This window comes from Topomyia yanbarensis, chromosome 2, assembly GCF_030247195.1.
Source record: "Topomyia yanbarensis strain Yona2022 chromosome 2, ASM3024719v1, whole genome shotgun sequence".
NCBI classification, from domain to species: domain Eukaryota; kingdom Metazoa; phylum Arthropoda; class Insecta; order Diptera; family Culicidae; genus Topomyia; species Topomyia yanbarensis.
In genome coordinates this window covers 199,958,539-199,979,793 of record NC_080671.1, presented here as the reverse complement: position 1 = coordinate 199,979,793, position 21,255 = coordinate 199,958,539, and the positions used below count along the sequence as shown (strand labels likewise).

The 21,255-nt window shown below is 36.2% G+C and overlaps 1 protein-coding gene across 4 annotated transcripts in view; it reads right to left on the bottom strand.

Annotated features, from left to right (window-relative positions):
* Positions 1 to 21,255, bottom strand: part of LOC131682651 (glycerophosphocholine phosphodiesterase GPCPD1) — a 105,040-nt gene that overhangs the window by 6,211 nt on the left and 77,574 nt on the right. For 3 of the 4 annotated variants that reach the window (XR_009304116.1, XR_009304117.1, XM_058964306.1), the window contains exons 3-6: positions 9,034 to 9,350; positions 8,202 to 8,972; positions 7,627 to 8,094; positions 7,423 to 7,569 (exon numbers count right to left, since the gene is read on the bottom strand). Coding sequence is in view for 2 of the 4 variants with exons in the window: in XM_058964306.1 (XP_058820289.1) it covers positions 7,423 to 7,569; positions 7,627 to 8,094; positions 8,202 to 8,972; positions 9,034 to 9,350 (1,703 nt within the window). In the remaining 2 variants the exon portion in view is untranslated. The remainder of the gene's footprint in view (positions 1 to 7,422; positions 7,570 to 7,626; positions 8,095 to 8,201; positions 8,973 to 9,033; positions 9,351 to 21,255) is intronic. The other variant, XM_058964307.1, reaches the window with a different exon arrangement.

Sequence of the window (21,255 nt, the reverse complement as noted above, 5' to 3'; positions counted from 1 at the left end):
TGGGTATGTTCCATTGACACTTCTGCTAGAAAGTGCAAAACCAGTACAATCCACTACACCGGTGTCAATCAATCGAAAATCCCCTAAGTGATTTGCTTCTTGATCAATCTGTTTCGTGGATCTCAAAAATGTTCTATAGCAGTTGGAGTTCTTCTGTCTCGTAGCGCAATGATCATACTTGATGGTTCAGTCATGATCGTATTACGTCACTTGAGAATAGCACAATATAGAATTGAGATTTCTAAACACCATTAAAACAATATTATCCATATGAGATTGATAACATATAAAAAAAACAAGAAACTGACACTGGTAAAAGTGCTGTATGTTTATGGGCATTTTATTTATGATCAAAAGCTAGTGGGCACACTCTGATAGTATTAGCCAAGTGATAATGTTGGTTGTATGCCACGTTTGAAGCTGTTTTGAATACCAAGATAGCAATTGTGTTGTGTTGTAAATAAAACTGGTACTTAGGTTAATATGTAATGTACTATGAATATATCGTGTGAACTAATGAAAGCTCCTCTGCAAATAAATTAATTATAAAAAATCATTGCTACTCATAATCGAAGACAAGTTTGTTGCAGAAAATAAAACAAACACTTTCTATTCATATACAAAAAAATGAAATAGTGATAGAAAAGATTATAGTTTTGTTCACTTTAAACTGAAAATGCTATGCACTGTACACATCGCTACTTATATATGAACTAACCACAAATTCATCTTAAGTTGAAATCAGTATACTTTGTGTGTTGAATGTTTTTAAACTCGGTGTTGTAATCCTGCATCAGCCGGTTGTGTCATTTCTCCAGAAGTGCAAGGTATTTTGTTTTGATTGCGTCCATAGCAAGTTTCTGCCTATGCGCTCATCTGCTACAGGTGACATTTTGGCATATCAGCCAAACCTGTTGCAGCATCAACACAAGAGGCATGAAGGAAGCCTTTGCCAGGGGCAAAACTATGCTTTGCTGCACTACATTCAGAGAAGAGTTAAACAGTCGAAGCATTCGTGTCTATATCGCTGAGAGTCAACTCACCCCGACAGAGTCGCAGAGCGCCAACGATTTGCCAGCAAAAGTCCAACAACTTTCTACTGCTGTTGTGGTGCTAAGCAAAAAGATAGACAATATACCAGTATCAGCAGCTTAAAGGCCAATTTAGATCCTCGGTGAAAATGAACGTGAACTTGATGCGCACCAAATTGTTTGCATCAATATTTCACTGATGAAAATGTAGGTATACAAAAGTACATTAATATACTTAGCAAATCCATGCATATTTCTTCTATATAATTGAATAAAAGCAATAATATTCATATTCCCCGATCATTTTAAATATTCCACAGTGAAATATATTCGTAGTCGATATTTCACTTGTTCGCAAGGGAGTGTAAACGCAGCGATGGACGGAATCGATGCGGAGTGGTGAATACAAATGTCATCGCTATCTATGTTGCTTCAGAATCTTCATTGCAACGAAGCACGGTGAATATGAACCAGCTACATTCGTATCATATCGTTCTTCGCTCTTATATTCAAGTTGCTGTTGATATTCACCCACGAATGAAGCCGACGGCCAATCCTTGTTCACCTGAATGCCTTATCCATACGTTCTTGCCTGCTACTCATCGAGCGACCGAATGAACTGCACGAGGAAGCTATGAAGTGAACAACGAATGAACGAATCAGCAAACCATTTCTCACCATAGCGATGATCGTTTACAACTATTGGCGAAGATGACTACAATTTCATCTTCGCAGAATGATGACTGGCGAAATATGTTTGTATTCTGAATTAAGGCAGTATATGTTATACATATATACAACAATCTTAATAGAAGCCTTGTTTATCAAACATTCAAAGGAAATTGAATCCATGCCTGGTGATAAAATTCGGCATGAGGCAAATAAAATGAGGATGAAGTTTTGATTTTAATATGCACATGGTGATATACCATAGTAATTTAATCTATTGCTGATGTTCTGCTATTATCACGATCGTTCAATCAGCACGACTGTTTAAGGCTCAAGTTACCTCAAGGCTTGGTAGTATGCGTAAGAAAAATTGTGTTCAGCTTTGCCACCAGATTATCCATTTAAACCTTTTCAAAACTCTAAAAGAAGAATATCAGTCGATTTATTAGATCATCACGATTCAATTCATGCAAAATACCTGCTGGAAAAACCATCGGCTTAGCTGGATGGTGCTTTTGAAAAAGTGGCTGTGATTTTTTATCACACTACCACACCGAGCTGGGGTACGCACCACAACTGCGCAATGAAAAAACCACAGCCACTTTTTCAAAAGCACCGTTTAGCTAAGCCGATGGTTTTTCCAGCAGGTATTTTGCATGAATTGAATCGTGATGATCTAATAAATCAACTGATATTCTTCTTTTAGAGTTTTAAAAAGGTTTAAATGGATAATCCGGTGGCAAAGCTGAACACAAATTTTCCTACCCACACTACCAAGCGTTCAATTCTAACACATGCTTAAAAAAGGTAACTTGAACCTTAAAAATAACATATCTTAAGGTTGGACAGAGAAAGGGTAAAATTCGCAAACGAAAAAAGCAGTTTTTTTCCACACCGTATGTCAGATCTTCATAAAAATCAATCAGCAGTACTGTAACAACATTCTACATACGCTGATTGATTTTTATGAAGATCTGACATACGGTGTGGAAAAAAACTGTTTTTTTCGTTTGCGAATTGTGCACATTCTCTGTCCAACCTTAAGCAGTAAAATGAACCGTTTTTAGTGGGTGTAATATAGATAACGCAAATATTATTTTTTGCTCCCCCATTCGGGAGACTTGAAGAGTGTTGTGAAAAACAAAAATCTGATTCGGTGCCCTCGCCCGATCAGAACGACATAACAGAAAGCTATCAAATTTATATCTCATGTTGATATTTATTACTCACTGTGTTATTTTTGTGATATCCCAATCAGCAAGGCAAGCAAACTTATATCAAGATTATATCTTCTGGTGATATCATTGAACTGCTAATATGATTTTAATGTACGCATATAACGATGGTGTTATAATATATTACATATTCTTCCACTATTATCATTGATTGCTAACTCTAAATTGTAAAGGGGCAAATGACCAGTTGGTTAAAGCCCCAATAAACAAATCAATCAATCAGCTGTGAATGATTGTTATATTATACAAATGATTGTCTATTTGTTAATACGCTGAAGTCTCTTTTTATGCGTATATATTCAACTTTATTCAAAAAGTTTTGGAATCGTAAAGTTATCAACAAGCTATTCTAAAGACTATAATTTTCATATAAAACTTATTTTAAAGAAGATTCAGGAAGTATCAAGCACTCCAGATGAAATAAAGAAACGCGGATTCAAATAAAAAAGCATTTTTAAACTATTTGTTGTGGTTTAGTCAAATAATTATATAAATAATTTTCCTTTTAATTAATTGTGCATATTGCGAAAACGAATTTTCAGAACTTAAACAACTGTTTGATATACACTGATTTGCACAAAACCGTTATGCATTTTGAGGATCTTCGAGGATCTTCAGTCCGATTTCTCCAATTTATGCGGGTTTTTCATAAACAACTGAAACTTGTCCAGTTTGTGGGTATCTTATTTTGTGCGTTCGAGTTACCAAAGCATTGTAATTTTTTTATTTAAACTCCCGCATAAAAATAGTTGAGTTTGAGATTGTTGTATCTTTTCATTCCACCTAAGACAGTTTGACACTTACAATGAACTGACAATTGCTTTGAATGCGCATATGTACTAATGTTTCCGTTGTATTCGATGGTTCTTCGTTCGTTTAAAAAAAAACATCGAGCTAACAAATTTTCGTAATAATCAAGATACTTGATTCATTTTGTAGAAAGTTAAAATAGGAATAATGCGACCTGTTCAAATTGTCGATTAAAATTTATATTTGTGAGTATGCTGCATAAAGCTATCAATATTCCAAAATGGCCTAGAAATCTCTGAATATATACATATCCCAGGTGGTATTATTGTTTGCTGTTACAATTTAAATATGTTTTAGATAGTGCTTGAAATAGCTAAAAACTTTAATGTAAAAATATTGAATAATTTCCTCCTTAAAACTAAACAAATTTAGAAAAGAAAATGTATTTTTGAAAACATGAAATATTCCAAAACTTGTCACACCGAAGAATCCTCAACAATTTTTCGACTTTTATGATTATCTGTTATAATATTCGCAGATAGATTGAACTATTGTAAAAAATTGTATTTCTACGAATTTATTAGATATGAGATTATTGTACTGGTTTGCTTAATCTTCCCCATATAAAAAATGCCAATAAGAAAACCCCGAAAACGACTTTACTTGAAATCTCAAAATGCAAGCCTCAAAACTTTGGTATATGTTTCTTTGAATCTATGTCGTATTCTCCGTAAAATAATGTAGGTAACTTATCCGCTCAATGTTACCATATCGCATCGACATTATTTCTAAAAATCGTGTAAATCATGTTAACGTACAAGAGAAGCACCGAAGTGCACTATTCAGAATTTAAAAATAGCCCCACATTCCCAATCTGAAAAGACATTATAAAGCTATCCAGTCTATCGTAATATAGGCAGCTGTAGTAGTGAGTAAAACTGCATGAAAACAAAGTGTATGGCACAAGGAAAACAAACAGTTCGTAGGCTTTGGCAAAGTTCAATGTGTGCGTTCTGGAAACAAGATGCATCTATAATCGTTTTGCCCTTGACGGATTCGAGGAATATTATGCTACCATTAAACATCAGTCGAAAGCAACGTTGTTGGTTCATGCAGGAAACATTCACATAAAACTCAGAATACCCAGGTTCAAATCCCTATAATCCACAAATAACCATCAGCGTGTCATATATTCGTAATAACAATCAGCCAGCATGTATGCAATCATTTGACCAAACTATAAAAAGCTTTTGCTATATGAAGCTTTTTGCTGCCAAACGAAAACGCCTTAATGTATGCTATATTTTTGTATTCTATTCTATTCTATTTTTAGACTTGCACGCTAAATTCGTTGATACTATACAATAGGTAATAAAACCTATATTGGCAGTGGGAGAACCTAACAAAATTTGTTATAATTCTGATAGAAGCCTATCACAGGTTGTCATATTTTTGATATATACTAGAAGAATTTCTGTTATGTTTTCTGTTATTTTACCAACTAACGAGACCAAAGTTATAACACAACTTGTTATCGTAACAAAGTAACTCAGTCTGTAATAATTTTGTTATTTCTTTCTGATCGGGTATCGTGTGGCGAACGGGGTAGCGTTATTCGAGGCATGGGTGAATAACACAACGAATATCGCATTGAGGATGAACGAATGAGCTAGTTTGGTGAAGAACATTTGCAACATTGGTTGTAACATCCACATCCCCATAGGAGGGGGAGTAAATTAGAACGTTACGTAACATGTTTTTACTGAGAAATTTTATGTTTGAAGAATTTGTTGCGTATACACGCAGAAAAATGTATATTAAATTCCAAAATATTTCGCTTAGTAATCAAAAACATATATTTTTGAATCAAGGTCTTGCATTTGCATTTTTTTAGATTCGAAAATATTTGTTATTAGATTCCAAAAAAATGGTTGTTGTTTCTACTAACAAGTCTTCATAGGACTTTGCGTAGATTCAATAATAATTTTGTTTGAATCTATCATATCTTTCCTTAGAAACAAAGTCTGTTATTTGTTAGTTAAAGTATGCTTTTGTTTTTAAAACAATGAAAAAATCTATTTAAATCAAAAAACTTTTTTTTTGTTTTCAAAAAAGGTGTAATTAATACTAATATCTTGATTTTTTTGTTTTTTCCTCTATCGCTCAAGATTTCCGAAAAATATATCACGAATTTTAAGTGATTTCAGATTTTTTAAACTTTGCATTAGATTGTGAGTTGAATTAGAAGCCCACGCGAAATCTTTGCACCTCGTTATAGTTAAAACGTAGATTCTAGATTTTTGGTTTTGAAGCTATATTCTTAAATTTGCGTAATCACAACTCCTAAATGACAACTTTTCCAACCTTTCCGCTTAAAAAATGGTATTTTAGCTCCTCTACTTCCCCACGTTCGATAAATTTCAAAATTTCGACAATGTATCAATTTTCTGGAATAATAACAAGAATATTAGGTTCATAGGTATTACCCCATTAATAAATAATTTTCGCAGATATGAAAGCACTCACGACCGCATTGCACAAATCAAATTGTATTTACATTTTTATATCGCCCAAATCGTCTCAACCTAGCGTCTTGAACTCCAATTCTTTACTCTCGAGCTCCGATGCGTCCATTTTTTTTTATTTGTGTGATACAACAAATGGCGGAGATCGAACCAAACACAGTCTAACCATTTTCAAGCTATATTTCAAAATCTAACAGCTAGCTAAGTCGTGTCATTAAGTTAGTGTCGGATTCTAATGTGATTAATCATCTATGCCAGCTATGCATCCACTCCCCCAACCCAACATTCATAAACAAAATCAGATGAATCGACACTTGAGAGTGGACCATATTACACGGAGGTCGACTGTAAAGCACCATTTCGCATTTCCCATACATAGATACGACTAACATATGACAAATTCACACTAGCACATCGAAAACTATCGGTATAACTACGAACACCAAGTACCTCTAGTGTTAGTTAACATTTTTTCTGGTTTTTATGAGATGACGTTTGTTTTAGACGGTGATAGTATATCAGGATAGAAGCATATCATATAGTAGGCTGAATAGGTCCTCCTGGTATCCTCGATGCGCTCTACTATCGAGGCGTATTCTGCCCATTAAAGCATAAGAGTCCTATATATGGATTTTTGTCGAAAATGAGTTTTCTGTTGGATTGTATTCTGTATCATTACTGAATCACAATGCACAAATAAGATTTCAAGGTTTGTTTAGAAAACGTCGAAAAAATACTAAAACATGGTGGTCTCAACCATAAAACTCAATGAAAATGTAAATCTTGAACAGCGTTTTTCTCGGCTTGCTGTTTTCAATATGGGACTGTTATGCTTTCATGGGCAGTATTGCAATCAACATCTTAAAGCAACTTTTTATCAGTTGTAACTATGGATGAAAATATTTTTCTCTAGCAGCAGAATTAAATGGAAGTTATTATTATTTAATTTTATTCAAAATATTTAATGGAATATGCTTGATGTTGTTTCCAATACCGTCAAACCCATTATTCTTGAGGATGAACATGACACAGATGATTCCTACGGCAATAATAAACACATTTGGTGATAATGTGAAAAAAAAAACAAAACGACCGCGCAACAGAAAATAAACCTACGCATTCAAATGCAATGAGGCAAAACGTGAAACAAGCAGTCAAACTTGAACACAATACTATAGATAGCTAAATTGTTCGAACAATAGACTTGCTTACCTTGACGGCTTTATCAGAATAGATGTCCATCTTGTCGTATATGATAGCATGGATGCCTAGACTTTTCAAATGCTTAATTGTATCTTTACAATTGTTGTCGTCACCCCAACAGAAAATAATTAATCCTTTCTCTGTTGCTAGATTCACCTGTTTGTAAAAAAGATTCTTAAAACACAATGTAACCAAAGAAAAATGAAAATAAACCTGAGTCTGATCGCGCAACAGATCTTCGGTATGTGCCACGATGCCCAGTAGTTCGGTTGCACAAGCATTTCTAACTGCCATCTCGATCGAGTTACATCGCGGGTCGTGGTAGCTTGGATATCTACTAGTAACGCCCAGAGTAAGGAACATCACCGGGTACAGATTCTGCTTGAAACGCAACATTGTGCAAATATCTGCATCGAAACAGGAGAATACAATTCGCCGACTACCAGCCTTTTCTAGAACGACTTTCAAAATACAATCAACGTATAGATTCGAATCAAAATGTAATTCAGATTCCATTTTGCCGTCTTTCAATTTTTGAGACCACTTAATTTCGATATTAAAACCACAACTAGGATCAATCAAATCCAGCGCATCGGACAGCTGAGGAAAAGGCTGATGTTCATCAAGATCTTCATCAAAGAACTTTGGTTCTCTATTTCTACCTTCAACGACATGGTATACCTGCGCTCGAGGGAGCATTAATGTTACATGTGTATGCAATCTGTCTGCTTTTGATATGGATGCAATTGTTTGGTGTTTTAGATGTCAAATGATAAACAATTATTTACCTTCAGATTCTTCAACTGCTCTAACGTCAATTCGTGCATCGGCAACTCTAGCATATCGTTTGTCTCGAGATTGGTTTTTCGTTTGAGGGAAACATAAATATCGAAATCATGATAGATAACAGGTACCAAGTCCTTGCTAAGCTGAACATCAAATTCAACCATATCAGCACCGTGTGCAACGGCTTTCTTTAGAGAGGCGATCGTATTTTCGCGTATCACATTCCCTTCGCTTGTTTTAAAGCTAGTGCCAGACCCGCGGTGACCGACATCCAGTCCGGTCCACCGCTTGTCCCAGTAACGAATATACGATCGTTCTAGGCTACATTTGGATGGCAGTAATGGGGTGACCTTCAAGTAGTCAATGCGCATCATTCCTAAAGGTCGGTGTTTACTTGCACAAGTCACTGGAAGCTCCAAGATTCCCTCCGATTTTTTTAGAAAATTTGGTAAGATATAGTGATATCCTAGATGGTACGGTGGCTCGTTCTCTTTAAATCGTGAGCTGTAAGTATAGAGATCCACCAGGTATGCAACATTCTCTGGCTCGTTTAAAGTCACATTGAAAACTATGAAATCATCTGGATGATATGGGCATCCAAACTGGGACTGCTGTTCGAATGATGCGTTGGAATTCCGCAACGATAGTACTTCCGTAAATGCGTAAGCTTGATGATCAGTTCCATTTTCCCGTGTATCATTGGACAATGAATCCTCATGAGAACTCGTCATATTTTGGGATTCGGCATTTATGCGCAGGTTCATCGGTGTGATCTACAAAGAAATGATTAATGAAGCTTTAGAATTTATTTCGTATTGGTTGTCAAATGCCTACTTTAACATGCAGCAATCGATTTTTAATGCGCTCCTTTACCAAAAAAGGGTTGTCGAAAAATTTGAACTGTATTATTGTCTCAGTTGTGAGCCAACCTTTGTCTAGTTTGATCGTCCCGTCTATATCGCCCAGCGTATCGATTTTTGAATCCATATCAGGCGTACTATTCACTGGGATTGCCCGTGGAGTGATATGGGTTTCAAAACGGCGCACGTGCACATTTTCACTATTGGGATCTATCGAACAAATCAAATAGCGATAGGAGACAACAATGTTGTCTGGTAAATCAATCTCTAAGCACCAAATGTTCTGGCTATCTGTGAATAAAGAAACAACAAGGGACTGCTTTAGTGCTATAATATTACAAAGTAAGTCACAAACGGTGAAAATTTGCATTTTTTTCTTGTACTAATTATCTAACAGAGGGCATCGTTTCGGAACAGAAATGTAACGAAGAATTGTAAGAGCTCGACCGCTTACCATTTATTTACAAGTACACAGAAACTGACAAGTATTATACCGTTTGAACATGAAAAACAGAAGAAACCTGTAAGTAAAATATGTGAAAAATAATTTTAAATACACTGGACGCTATAGAGAGAAGAATTTAGAGATATTATGAAATATCTATAAAAAATGATATAATTCTAATATATGATTTATGAGATGGATCAGCGAGCATTTGCGCTATATTAATTCTGCGTTCTTCGAGCAGATGATATGCAACTGCAGAAAATAATACAATCTATTCTATTTAGTATAGTAAACTTATATAATTACAATGTAATATTTATATTACTAAAAATGTAATATAACGCATATCATATCCACAGCAATGTCATAGATAAGGCAATGAAAAAGGTTGTGCGCAATGAAAACTCGAATCGCATACCATAGTTTGGGTATGCTGATAATAGAAATAAGGTGAAAATAGGCTCATTACCGTTCCCACATTTGGTTACTTAAAACTTAAAGGCTGTCGTCACGATTACAAGAACTCATACCGGCTTGAACCTTCGTTCGAACCGGTCACAAATCTTGATAGCTCCTGGTTTACCTAGAGTTTTTCAACAGCAACAGTCTTTCTCAAGGCTACTTATATTTTCGCTCGATCAGTCTTTCTCAAGACTACCTATATTTTTTCGACAATTAGTCTTTTTCAAGACTACCTACTTTTTCTACTCAATCAGTCTTTTTCAAGACTAAAACATTTTTCAAGAACAATTCAGCCTAAGGAAATATTTAATTCTTCTAACATGCCTGGTCCTCCCAGAAAGGCCGTGTGCTAAAAATTAAAGCTAAACGGAAAAGGGTATCTTCTCCACCCGAAAATTCAATTGACTGCAGCAACTCATTCGATGTTTTATCCGAATGTGAAGTTGATGAAATTTCTAAATTTCCTCGCATTGCGCATAATGCCAATGAGAAGAAAACGCAATCACCTCCGCCTATAACAGTGATGATCTCCGACTTTCGAACTGAGCTTTCGACGTTCCTTCCGGACGTGAAAGTCTCTTTTCAGATTGGCCGAAGAGGAGAATGTCGAGTTACAGCGGAGGAATTGATTGGCCACAAACGACTACTCCAGTATCTTACGGAGAGGTTATATAAATTTTATTCATATGATTTCAAGACAGATAGACTATTCAAGGCTGTCTTGAAAGGGCTACCTCAAGGTCAAAGTTTGGATGAAATATCCAACGAATTGAAAAATTTACTTAGCTTTTCTCCTTCACAAGTTATTCTTATGAAGAGAACGGCTACCGGCGATGACACGCCAGTACGCTCTGGAATTATCCAGGAGCTTTATTCATTTCATTTTAACCGTAATGAGGTTAATAATTTGAAAGTATTTGAAAAAGCACGTTTTATGTTCCACGTGCGAGTAAAGCGGGAACATTATAGACGACATGGGGGCAGAATTCAAAATCTGACCCAGTGTCGTAGATGCCAAGGCTTTGGGCAGGGCACAAAAATTGTCATTTGGATTCCACATGTATGATCTGTGGTGATAAATCGCACACGAAAGATACTTGTCCGGTGAAAAAAACCACAAAAAGTTTCAAATGCGCTAATTGTAGCGAAAATCATAAATCGAATTTCTGGGGTTGTCCTGTTCGAGAAAAAAATTATAAATTCTTGTTCTAGACAACACAAACAACAAATAAAAAATGTACCTGCTTCTTCAGGTACCCTTCAAGAAAACACGCCCAAACGTGTTAATCCGATTCAAAATAGATTAACAACTTTTTCTACCTCCGTCACATCATCCTACAATGGTGTGTCATCTTATGCTTCAGTGACAGGTAGCAATGCCAAAATAACGGCTACAACTACCACGCCCTCAATCTCGTTTGCACCCAACCCTTCCTTTAGTCCAATGGATCTAGGTAGCGTAACGGAAGAAAAATTAAAATACCTACAAGAGTCTATGTTACCTATGATGATTGCCATGTTAAATTCTACCTCCATGTTTGAAGCTTTTCAAGCGGGATGGGAATTTGCTAACCAAATTGTAATGAAATTAAAGTTTAACAATGACTTTAAATAATCATTTAAATTTATTCAATTGGAATGCTCGTTCGTTAAAAACGTGCAAAGACGAATTTTTCAACTTCTTGAGGATACATAATGTGCATATAGCCGTTGTGACCGAAACTTTTTTAAAACCAAATATTAAATTGAAGAGTAACTCTAATTTTGTTATTCATCGATTTGATCGAATTGTTGGATTCGGCGGTGGAATCGCAATAGCGGTTAATCGCAGGATCAAACATTCCGTTACGCCGTCTCTTGACACTAAGGTGATCGAGAGTTTGGGTATCGAAGTTGAAACTAATCTTGGTATCATTTTTATTGGTGCAGCCTATTTGCCTTTTCAGTACACTGGCGAGCAAATTAATTTCTTGAAAGGAGACTCACGGTGTCTTTTTTTAACAACTTTATGCAAAAAAATTCAGCATCTCTGAAACTTCAGGATATGAAAGAATGGGCTTTCCCCTTTCATTTGAAACCAAAATCAAAATAATCCGTCGGGGGGTCTAGAGCAACTTTTTTTTTGAAGTATTTTTTCGTGAAAACATAGATTTTACAATGGAACTAGTTCATATTTCTGCCCCTAGATGGTGCTTTAGACATTCGAACAACACTAAAAGTGAGAATCTGATAGATTATTTAATTGTCTACAACTTTGTTACTAATTAAGAACCGATTTTAAATTATCCCGAAAAGTAGTTTAATATTTTTACGAATTCTAAGTCTAAGTTAGTTTCACAAAAGACCTGGTGGTTTTTTAATTCACAGGCACTTTTTTTATTTGCCAAATAGTTGTGTTTAGTTCAATAGTGAATTCAGCGGAATTTGAGGGCTTGGAAAGTCATCTTTTAGCTGAAAATTATAAATCCCTGATACAGGGCACCATTCATATTTTTGGGATGAGAAGTTTTAGATAAGTGTTGACCAAACTAGTATGATATTAATATTCTTTTTCATGATGGTAAGTGATTCCTCCCGCAGAAACAGCCTTTTCAATTATGTATGCCTTCTTTTTCATTTTTTCGATTGTTCTCAGGGGTGACTGATAACTATTCTTACATGAATCTCCTACTCTGTTAGCATCTTCGTATAAAATTGACTTGTCCTGAACTTCATCCTTTTATTTGAACAAACTCAATGAAACTTTTAACGCACCATTGCAATATTTCGCGGATTTCATTGCAACGTTTGGTTAAAAACGCTGATTATCCGTTTTCAAAATTAACTCAATGTGACAAACAGTGAACAAAAACTTTGAGTTTTTGGATCAAGATAATTTTTTTTGGGATATATTCGAGGAGTTCTATGTATTTAAGGTTATTGTTGTACTCAAATCATATTTTGTTTTCAAAAGTAATACATATCGCATTATCTAGGATCAATTTAGTAACGATATCTCGCATAATTGATAGGAAATGGCCGTAAAATCCAACTGCCCACAATATGCTTTGCGGAGAAAATTTGAATAAATCATTTCACACTAACCACTAATTTGGACAGTTACTACTGTGGTTTGCGCTAAATTAGAAACGGTGTGTCCCAACATTTCGTCTTGAACGGAATTATAATAGCTGACTTAAGCGATCATAACCCAAATTATACGACGTTTGGTCCTTTCTAAAACACCCGTGTAACAAAACATAAATGTAAGCAAATCCTTGTAACCAAGCAATACCCAAGCAACCAAAAGTTCGTATAAGGGAGCTGCACAAGCTTCTCGTTTTAAGTAATTTTTCAGTACGTTTTATGGTCTAATAGCGGCTTAAGCAGCTTTCAAGTTCCATTAAAGCTTAAGCAGCTTGAAAGTTCGCTAAGAACTTTACGTGAACTTTAAAGTGTGCTTTTTAAGTATTATCCGAACTTCTGGTTGCTTGGGTACCTTCCGATTAATGGTAGTCCCTTCAAACTTATCGGGAATGATTACAAACCAAAAGCACAAATAGCTCACTCTGTCAAACATCCTAATTTTCAGAAGTTCAATTAGAATTGTCAACGTAATGAATCCCGTCTAATATTTTCATGCCACTAAACCCAATTATTTTTTTTTTTTTTGGTAATATAATAAGTGCGAGAAAACATATTTCCAAACCACTAGGCCTCGTGTGTAACTATCTTAGATATAACTTTGTTAAAATCTTAAACAACTTTTCCGGATGATTTCAGATCAATTTTTAGTGGTCAACAAACTTGTAGACAATTAAATTTTCTATCAAAATCTCACTTTTAGTGTTGTTCGAATGTATAAAGCACCATCTAGGGTTCAGAAATATGAATTATGTCCAGTAGTAAAACCTATATTGTTACGAAAAAAAACTTCAAAAAAAAAGTTGCTCTGGACCCCCCGACGGATTATTTTGATCTTAGTTTCAAATGTAAGGGGAAAGCCCATTCTTTCATATTCCGAAGTTTTAGAGATGCTGAATTTTTTTGCATAAAATTGTTCTAATAAATACACCGTGAGACATACAAAAACTTACAAGCAATCGGTCGAAATTCTTCATAATCGGTGATTTTAACGCCATACACCGAGCCTGGAATAATGCTCAAAGCAATTCCAACGGTAAACTACTTTTTAATGATTGCTCTGCTGGTTATTATTCAATTTTGTTCCCGAATGGTCCTACGTGCTATTCGTCTGTAAGGAATCCATCAACAATTGATTTGGTTTTGACAGATCAAAGTCACCTTTGTAGCGAATTGATTACACATGCTGACTTTGATTCTGATCATTTTCAAGTAACTTTTTCACTTTCTCAAGAAGCTGTTTCCAATCCCATTAGCTCAGTGTTCAATTATCACAAAGCGAATTGGGAAAGGTACAAAACTTATATTGAGAATAATTTTAATCATGACCTTGATTTACAAAATAAAGCTGCCATTGATACGGCATTACAAAATTTAAGTATATCTATAGTTGATGCTAGAAAATTATCACTACCAACGCAGAAAAAATTTCATACTCCTATTATTGACGACGATCTTCAACTTCTTATTCGCTTGAAGAATGTTCGAAGACGTCAATATCAACGTTCTCGTGATCCTGCTATGAAATGTATCTATCAGGATCTACAAAAAGAAATTAAGCATAGATTCACACTCTTAAGAAATGAAAATTTCGCGAAAGAGGTTGAACCAATCAAGCCAAATTCTAAACCTTTCTGGAATCTTTCTAAGGTTCTTAAGAAACCTCAGAAACCAATTCCAGCTTTGAAGGAAGGTGACCACATACTTCTTACAAACGAAGAAAAAGCTCGAAAACTTGCTCAGCAGTTTGAGAGCGTCCATAATTTTAATCTCAACGTTGTGAGTCCTATTGAAACCGAAGTCTTACAAAAATATGAAAACGTTTCAGTATTGTCTCTAGACGATATTGTTGAAACAAACTATGATGAGATCAAATCCATCATGAAAAAGTTAAAAAATATGAAAGCTCCAGGTTATGATGGAATTTTCAACATTCTTTTTAAAAACCTTCCCGAAATCACCATAAGATACTTGGTCAAAATATTCAACAAATGTTTCGAATTAGCATACTTCCCTGAAAGATGGAAAAATGCCAAGATTATTCCTATTTTGAAGCCAGATAAAAACCCAGCAGAAGCATCTAGCTATCGACCAATTAGCTTACTCTCTTCTATTAGTAAATTATTTGAAAAAATCATCCTAATTAGAATGATGTCACATATCAATGAGAATTCTATTTTTCTTCGTGAGCAGTTTGGATTTCGTATTGGACATTCAACTACTCATCAACTTGTGAGAGTAACTAACATGATAAAGGCAAATATCTCAGAGGGCTATTCCACTGGAGTTGCTCTTCTAGACATCGAAAAAGCTTTCGACAGTGTTTGGCATAAAGGTTTAATTGCCAAAATGTGGGATTTCAATTTTCCAATTTACATAATAAAGATAATTTAAAAATTATCTTACTAACCGTACCCTACAGGTTTCTTATCAGAATTGTAAATCTAATACGCTACCCGTTAAAGCAGGCGTCCCTCAAGGATCAAGCGTCGCACCAATACTATATAATATTTTTATCTCTGATCTTCCAAATCTACCTACAGGCTGTAAAAAGTCACTTTTCTGTGATGATACTAGCATCTCAGCCACTGGTAGGAGTCTTCGTATTATCTGCAGTCGACTGCAACGAAACTTGAATATTTTCAATGATTACCTGAAAAAATGGAAAATTTCCACTAATGCGGCAAAAACACAATTGATTGTGTTTCCGCATAAGCCAGAGCTTCTTCTCTTAAACCAAATAATAACCATATTATTAAATTTAATGGTTTGAATTTAACGTGGTCAGATAAAGTTAAATACTTGGGTTTGATTTACGATAAAAAACTCACTTTTAAGGGTCACTTTGAAGGAATCCTAACAAAATGCAACAAATATATAAAATGTTTATACCCTCTTATAAATAGGAATTCTAGGCTCTGCCTAAAGAACAAACTATTAATTTATAAACAAATATTTAGACCGGCAATGCTATATGCAGTTCCAATCTGGGCAAGTTGTTGTGCTACTAGGAAGAAAACGCTTCAAAGAATTCAGAATAAAATTCTGAAAATAATTTTGAAGCGTCCTCCCTGGTTTAGCACAAATGAGTTGCACAGTCTCGCAAACATAGAAACATAAGAAATTATGACGAACAGTATTATAAGCAACTTCCGACAAAAATCGTTGCAATCTTCAATTGCAACGTTTAGCTCTCTTTATAGTTTATAAGTTAGTTTATAAGATTTTTTTAGCTCTTTATTGAGAAGACAACTAGGTTAAAAACATCCTACTAACAAAAATACTTAACTGCGAAAGCATATTATAACTTAATAATAATTAACTGAATCATGTAAACAATAGGGATGAAAAGTCACCACTTGTGGCTGAACACCCAATATACTAAATTAGAAATGTAATGCAAACAAAACAATATAATCAAATAGAACATAATATATAAAAAAATTACAAGAATTAACGAACTAAAACTAGTTTTGTCACAATGAGTGGTAGTACTGTTGGGCATTTCTTAACGAGATTATATATTTGACAACTAAAACTAGAAAAGACAGTGAGGGGGGGGGGAGTTAATAAGTTTTGGGCACATATTCAGGAGGGGAGAGGGTGATATCAGAGACAGGGGAGAGAGGGTGGACAAAGCTGACAGGGGGAGAAAGATATTATTTTTCAGTTTCCGGTATCAGGAAATCAACGGTAAGGATTGCAGACTTGAACTGTCTTTTGCAGAGATGCTTCGTTTCAGCTTGAAGTCGCACCAAATCATCGTTGGTGGTTAAACCTGTTTATTGACGGTTTTTAGGAAGATGTATATGACGGACATATACAGGAGATTGCGGCTTGCCAGTACATCTCGAACCGGGACATTGGGTGATCTTCCTCGGACCCGAAGGAAATCCAACAGTTGAGATCTGGTAAAACGTAGGAGATGAGCATCTAACGCGTAGTGATTGGACATGATCCGAGACATCACACGAATGAAATCCCGGCCCAGTCCTAACTCTCTTTTACTACAAGGTTTTCGAGCGACGAGAGAAACTGAAAAATTCATTGGAGCAGATTGGTCTTTCGTAGATGGCACCTTCTAAAGCGCCCTTTTTAGCTGAAGAGTCCGCTTCTTCATTACCTGGGATGGATCAATGCAAGGACACCCAAACTAAGGTAATCTTGTACGACCTTACAGACAAACCACGCAGGAGCTTTCAAATTCCCCCAGGAAATATGGAATGTGCTTTCTAACGTATGCGGAATGAAATTTGGACAACGCTTCCAGCATTAAAACAAAAATGCAACCCTGTGCAAAGCACCATACTAAACGTCATACTCTAGGCACACTTATTTTAAACATCCAGTGTTAATTTCGACCCGCTAGGAGATACCATGTGACCAAAATGGCGGCGAACGCCTAATCTGGCAAGTTTTGGCGCATTGGAGGATTATGGCATACTTTTTGTACAAAAGGCTGATAACCCTCCAAATGTACTACAACTGCGTCCAAATGAGGATTTGTGGAATAATTTGAAACAGAGAGTATATGCCAATAATTTTCACATAAAACTAACAAACATGATATTCAAAATTAAGAAAGAAATTAAGAATATGCCAACATCAATTTTTTCAACTCCTTTGCAAAAAGATCCTGCAAACTGTCATAAACTTTTTCGAATGGGCTTTAATTTTTTTCTACATTAAGTTAATAAGCTGACAAATGTTTTCATATAGAGAGAACATTCAATAAAGAGTTTTCTACAAAAAAAATGCCTTTTAGATTTTGTCCAAATTTTATTCCGCATACGTTATGTTTCATCGAACGGAGAGTTTGAGCTTAGGCTGTCCGAAACAATAAGGTAATGATCGGTGGGCAGAGTTTCAATAATTCCAAGAGTATACTGAATAGTTCTGCGACGTAAACTGAAGCAGGATGATTGAGTTTGAAAGATGCGGTGAGGTTTTGATTGAATATACCGAAGCCAGTGGAACCGTTGAGATTTGACCAGTCTGGGTAAAACGTTTTGTTGCAGTCTACTTCTCGAAATTTTCTATGAAAGATGTTTGGGATCACTTGCGGACGACGATCCGGGATTCCGCGTATTTCATCTTTCATGGATGTGTCGAAAAATACAGCTGAATCAGAAGTATTGGGGACATTAACACGGTTAGGATAATATGACAAAGGATTGATATTTTGTACCGTGTAATCGAAGTACCAGGGCCTAAATCGGGTTTGAGAATAGAGGTCGACAATAGGGTTGTGGTACCGGTAATACCGGTACCGAAAATCCCGGGAATACCGACCCATTTTTGGTACCGTAATACCGGTACTGAACAAAAGCCAGTACCGGTATTTTCGGTACCATGTTTTTTTATGAAAATTATGGGGACCTGTTTCAAAATATCGGTCTGCAAGATGACTTTTAATTATATTAATTACCTTCTAGATAGATCGTTGAGCAAACCTTTGTGGGGGAATGAGGTGGAGCCATCATCATAATAATTCTAGAAGCTTTAAAGATAAAGGTTTAATAGCAAATCAAATAAAGTCATGGCTTTGACCTTAGTCTTATTACGCGCCGCCCAGTGAATAATGGAAACCAATCAGAATGTCGCTAATAAAAAATTCATAGCAAATTTTTACATCTCTTACGCTAGATGGGAATATTTTGAAATGCAGTACAAGATCATTAAAATTTAATTTCGACAAAAATATGGTCAAAGTCATGTCTGTATTTGGTTTGCTCTTAAACCTTTATCTATAAAAGAACGAAAAACAATTTAGTAGCTATCAATTTTAAACTTGGTGAACAGCTTCAAATGGGGTATTTGTAATTATTGGCGATCGGAAAATTATGCAAGACTCCATAGTTTACAGGAAAGCAAGGAGCCTTGGGATGCATTAGAGAATAATAGGCAAACGACATAAAGGTCGAAACAAATTTACAGAACAGCAAGAGAGAAAATGCGAGCAACCAGCTCGGATTTACTGCCATTGTCGCTTTGATTTACTAATGTTAATAGGGTTTCTTACATTTACCATCGGTTGAAGTCAATGGAAGTCGCACCGCTTAGCAGTTATTGATTTCAAAGTGGCCTAGATTTCGAAATAAAAGAACGTACCGCATACAAATACCTTCTGCTGCAATGAGTCATGTCATTTCAAAGCAACTAAAAACTATAAGCATGTTTTTGATCAGCGCAAATCAATCACGTGAGAATAAGGTCATCATTTTGAGTATTAAATTTCACTTTGAAGCTTTTTTCGAATTAATTAAAAAAATATTCGAGCACCGGTACTTTACCGGTACTACCGGTACTGAGGGCTTCAGTACCGTAGTACCGGTTCTCGTCAAAAAGGGTCGGTACTGCGAACCCTAGTCGACAAGCCTCGCGAAATTTGCAATTACTAACGTGTTCAAGATATCGCATCGGATGAGCAATCGAGAAGTCCCAAAATTGATTTTTCAGCGGAAGGACGCCCGCCAACACTTCTAGACTCATCGTATGAGTCGAATGCATGCAACCCAATGCAATACGCAAACAATAATATTGGATTCGGATTAGATTCAGTTTGATTAAATGTATGTTCGCATCGGAGCGGAAACAGAAACTCCCGTACGCCATACCGACAATATCGCTGTTTGGTACAGCCTGATCGGGTCTCCTGGTTGGGCAGTGCTTCCATGTTCCATGTTGGTCTTTTATTGGCACTTCTGTTTTAGATATCTAATGTAACATCTCCAGGTACATTTAGAGTCGAACCAGACCCCGAGATATTTGAAAGTTAAAACCTGAGCAATAGTTTGCCCAATTATTGAAGCTGTAATTGCGCCGGTTCACGTTTTCTTGAAAATACGACTAGCTCAGTTTTCTTCATGGAGAATGCGATACTCAGCTGGATTACCCAATCAGACAAATTATCCAAGGTATCTTGCAATGGTCCATGCAAATCGACAGCTTTGGGACCTGTAATAGAGACCACACTGTCATCTGCAAGCCTCTTTAGCATGCAGGAATTGACAAGACATTCGTCAATGTCATTCACGTAAAATTTGCAGAGAAGGGGGCTTAGACGTCAACCCATGTAGCTAATTCGTGATGTTGATAAATCACCAGGCGAAAAATGCATGTGTTTTTCAGACAACAAATTTAGCAAAAATTTGTTTGGAATAGGTGAAAAACCATGCGGATGCAGCTTCTCAGAAAGAATTTTGGTAGAAACTGAATCAAAAGCCCCCTTAATATCCAAGAAAACTTTGGCCATTTGCTCTTTGCTAGCATACGCCATTTGAATTTCTGTTGAGAGCAACGCAAGACAATCGAAAGCCAAATTGTGTATCTGACAGTAAGCCATTTACTTCGACCCAATTGTCAAGGCAGGATAGGATCATTTTCTCGAACAACTGCTAGTTATAGGACAGTATTGCGATGGGTCGATACGAATTGTGGTCTGGCAGATTCTTCAACAAATTGAATTTGATTCTGTCTGGCCCTGGGGCTTTATTGTTATATGATTAGAGGGCAAGTGAGAACTGCACCATTGGTGTTTCATTGGCGCTATCGTAGGGGGACGCAGCGCGGTAGATCTTCTGTTCCAGGACAGAATCCTGACAAACCTTTTTGGCGAAATCGAATATCCAACGGTTTGAATATTCCACGCTTTCGTTAGTAGTGTTTCGGTTTCACATACGCTGGGCCGTGCCCCAAGGAGTTCTCATCGCTGTTTCTCGCGTTAATCCATCAACGAACCGGCACCAGCAACAAAGTTTCTTGACTTTCACTAAACTCTTCATTCGCGTTTCTAACGTCGCGTATTGTCGATAGCTAGCGGGTAACCCGTCGTCTCGGAAGGTTTTATACGCAGCCTTCCCTTCGTACACGCCTGAGCACTATGTTCGCGCCGTATGTTGATTGGGACTGCGATCGGCTACCATGAGGATCAGGGATTACCTCCAACGTGCAATTTAACCGCAGCGATATAGAACAAAGGGCGCGCTGGGGGAGCAGGAATCTGTGTCATTTCACACGTGTTTAAAATTGTGAAATTGAAATTATCACAAAGATCGTGAATTAAGGAAGACTGGTTGTCATCGTAGAAGCAACTTCATGCTGTACTATGAGTTAAAGTCTCCTAAAACTAGTCACGGTGCAGGTAGGGATTCTATGATGTAT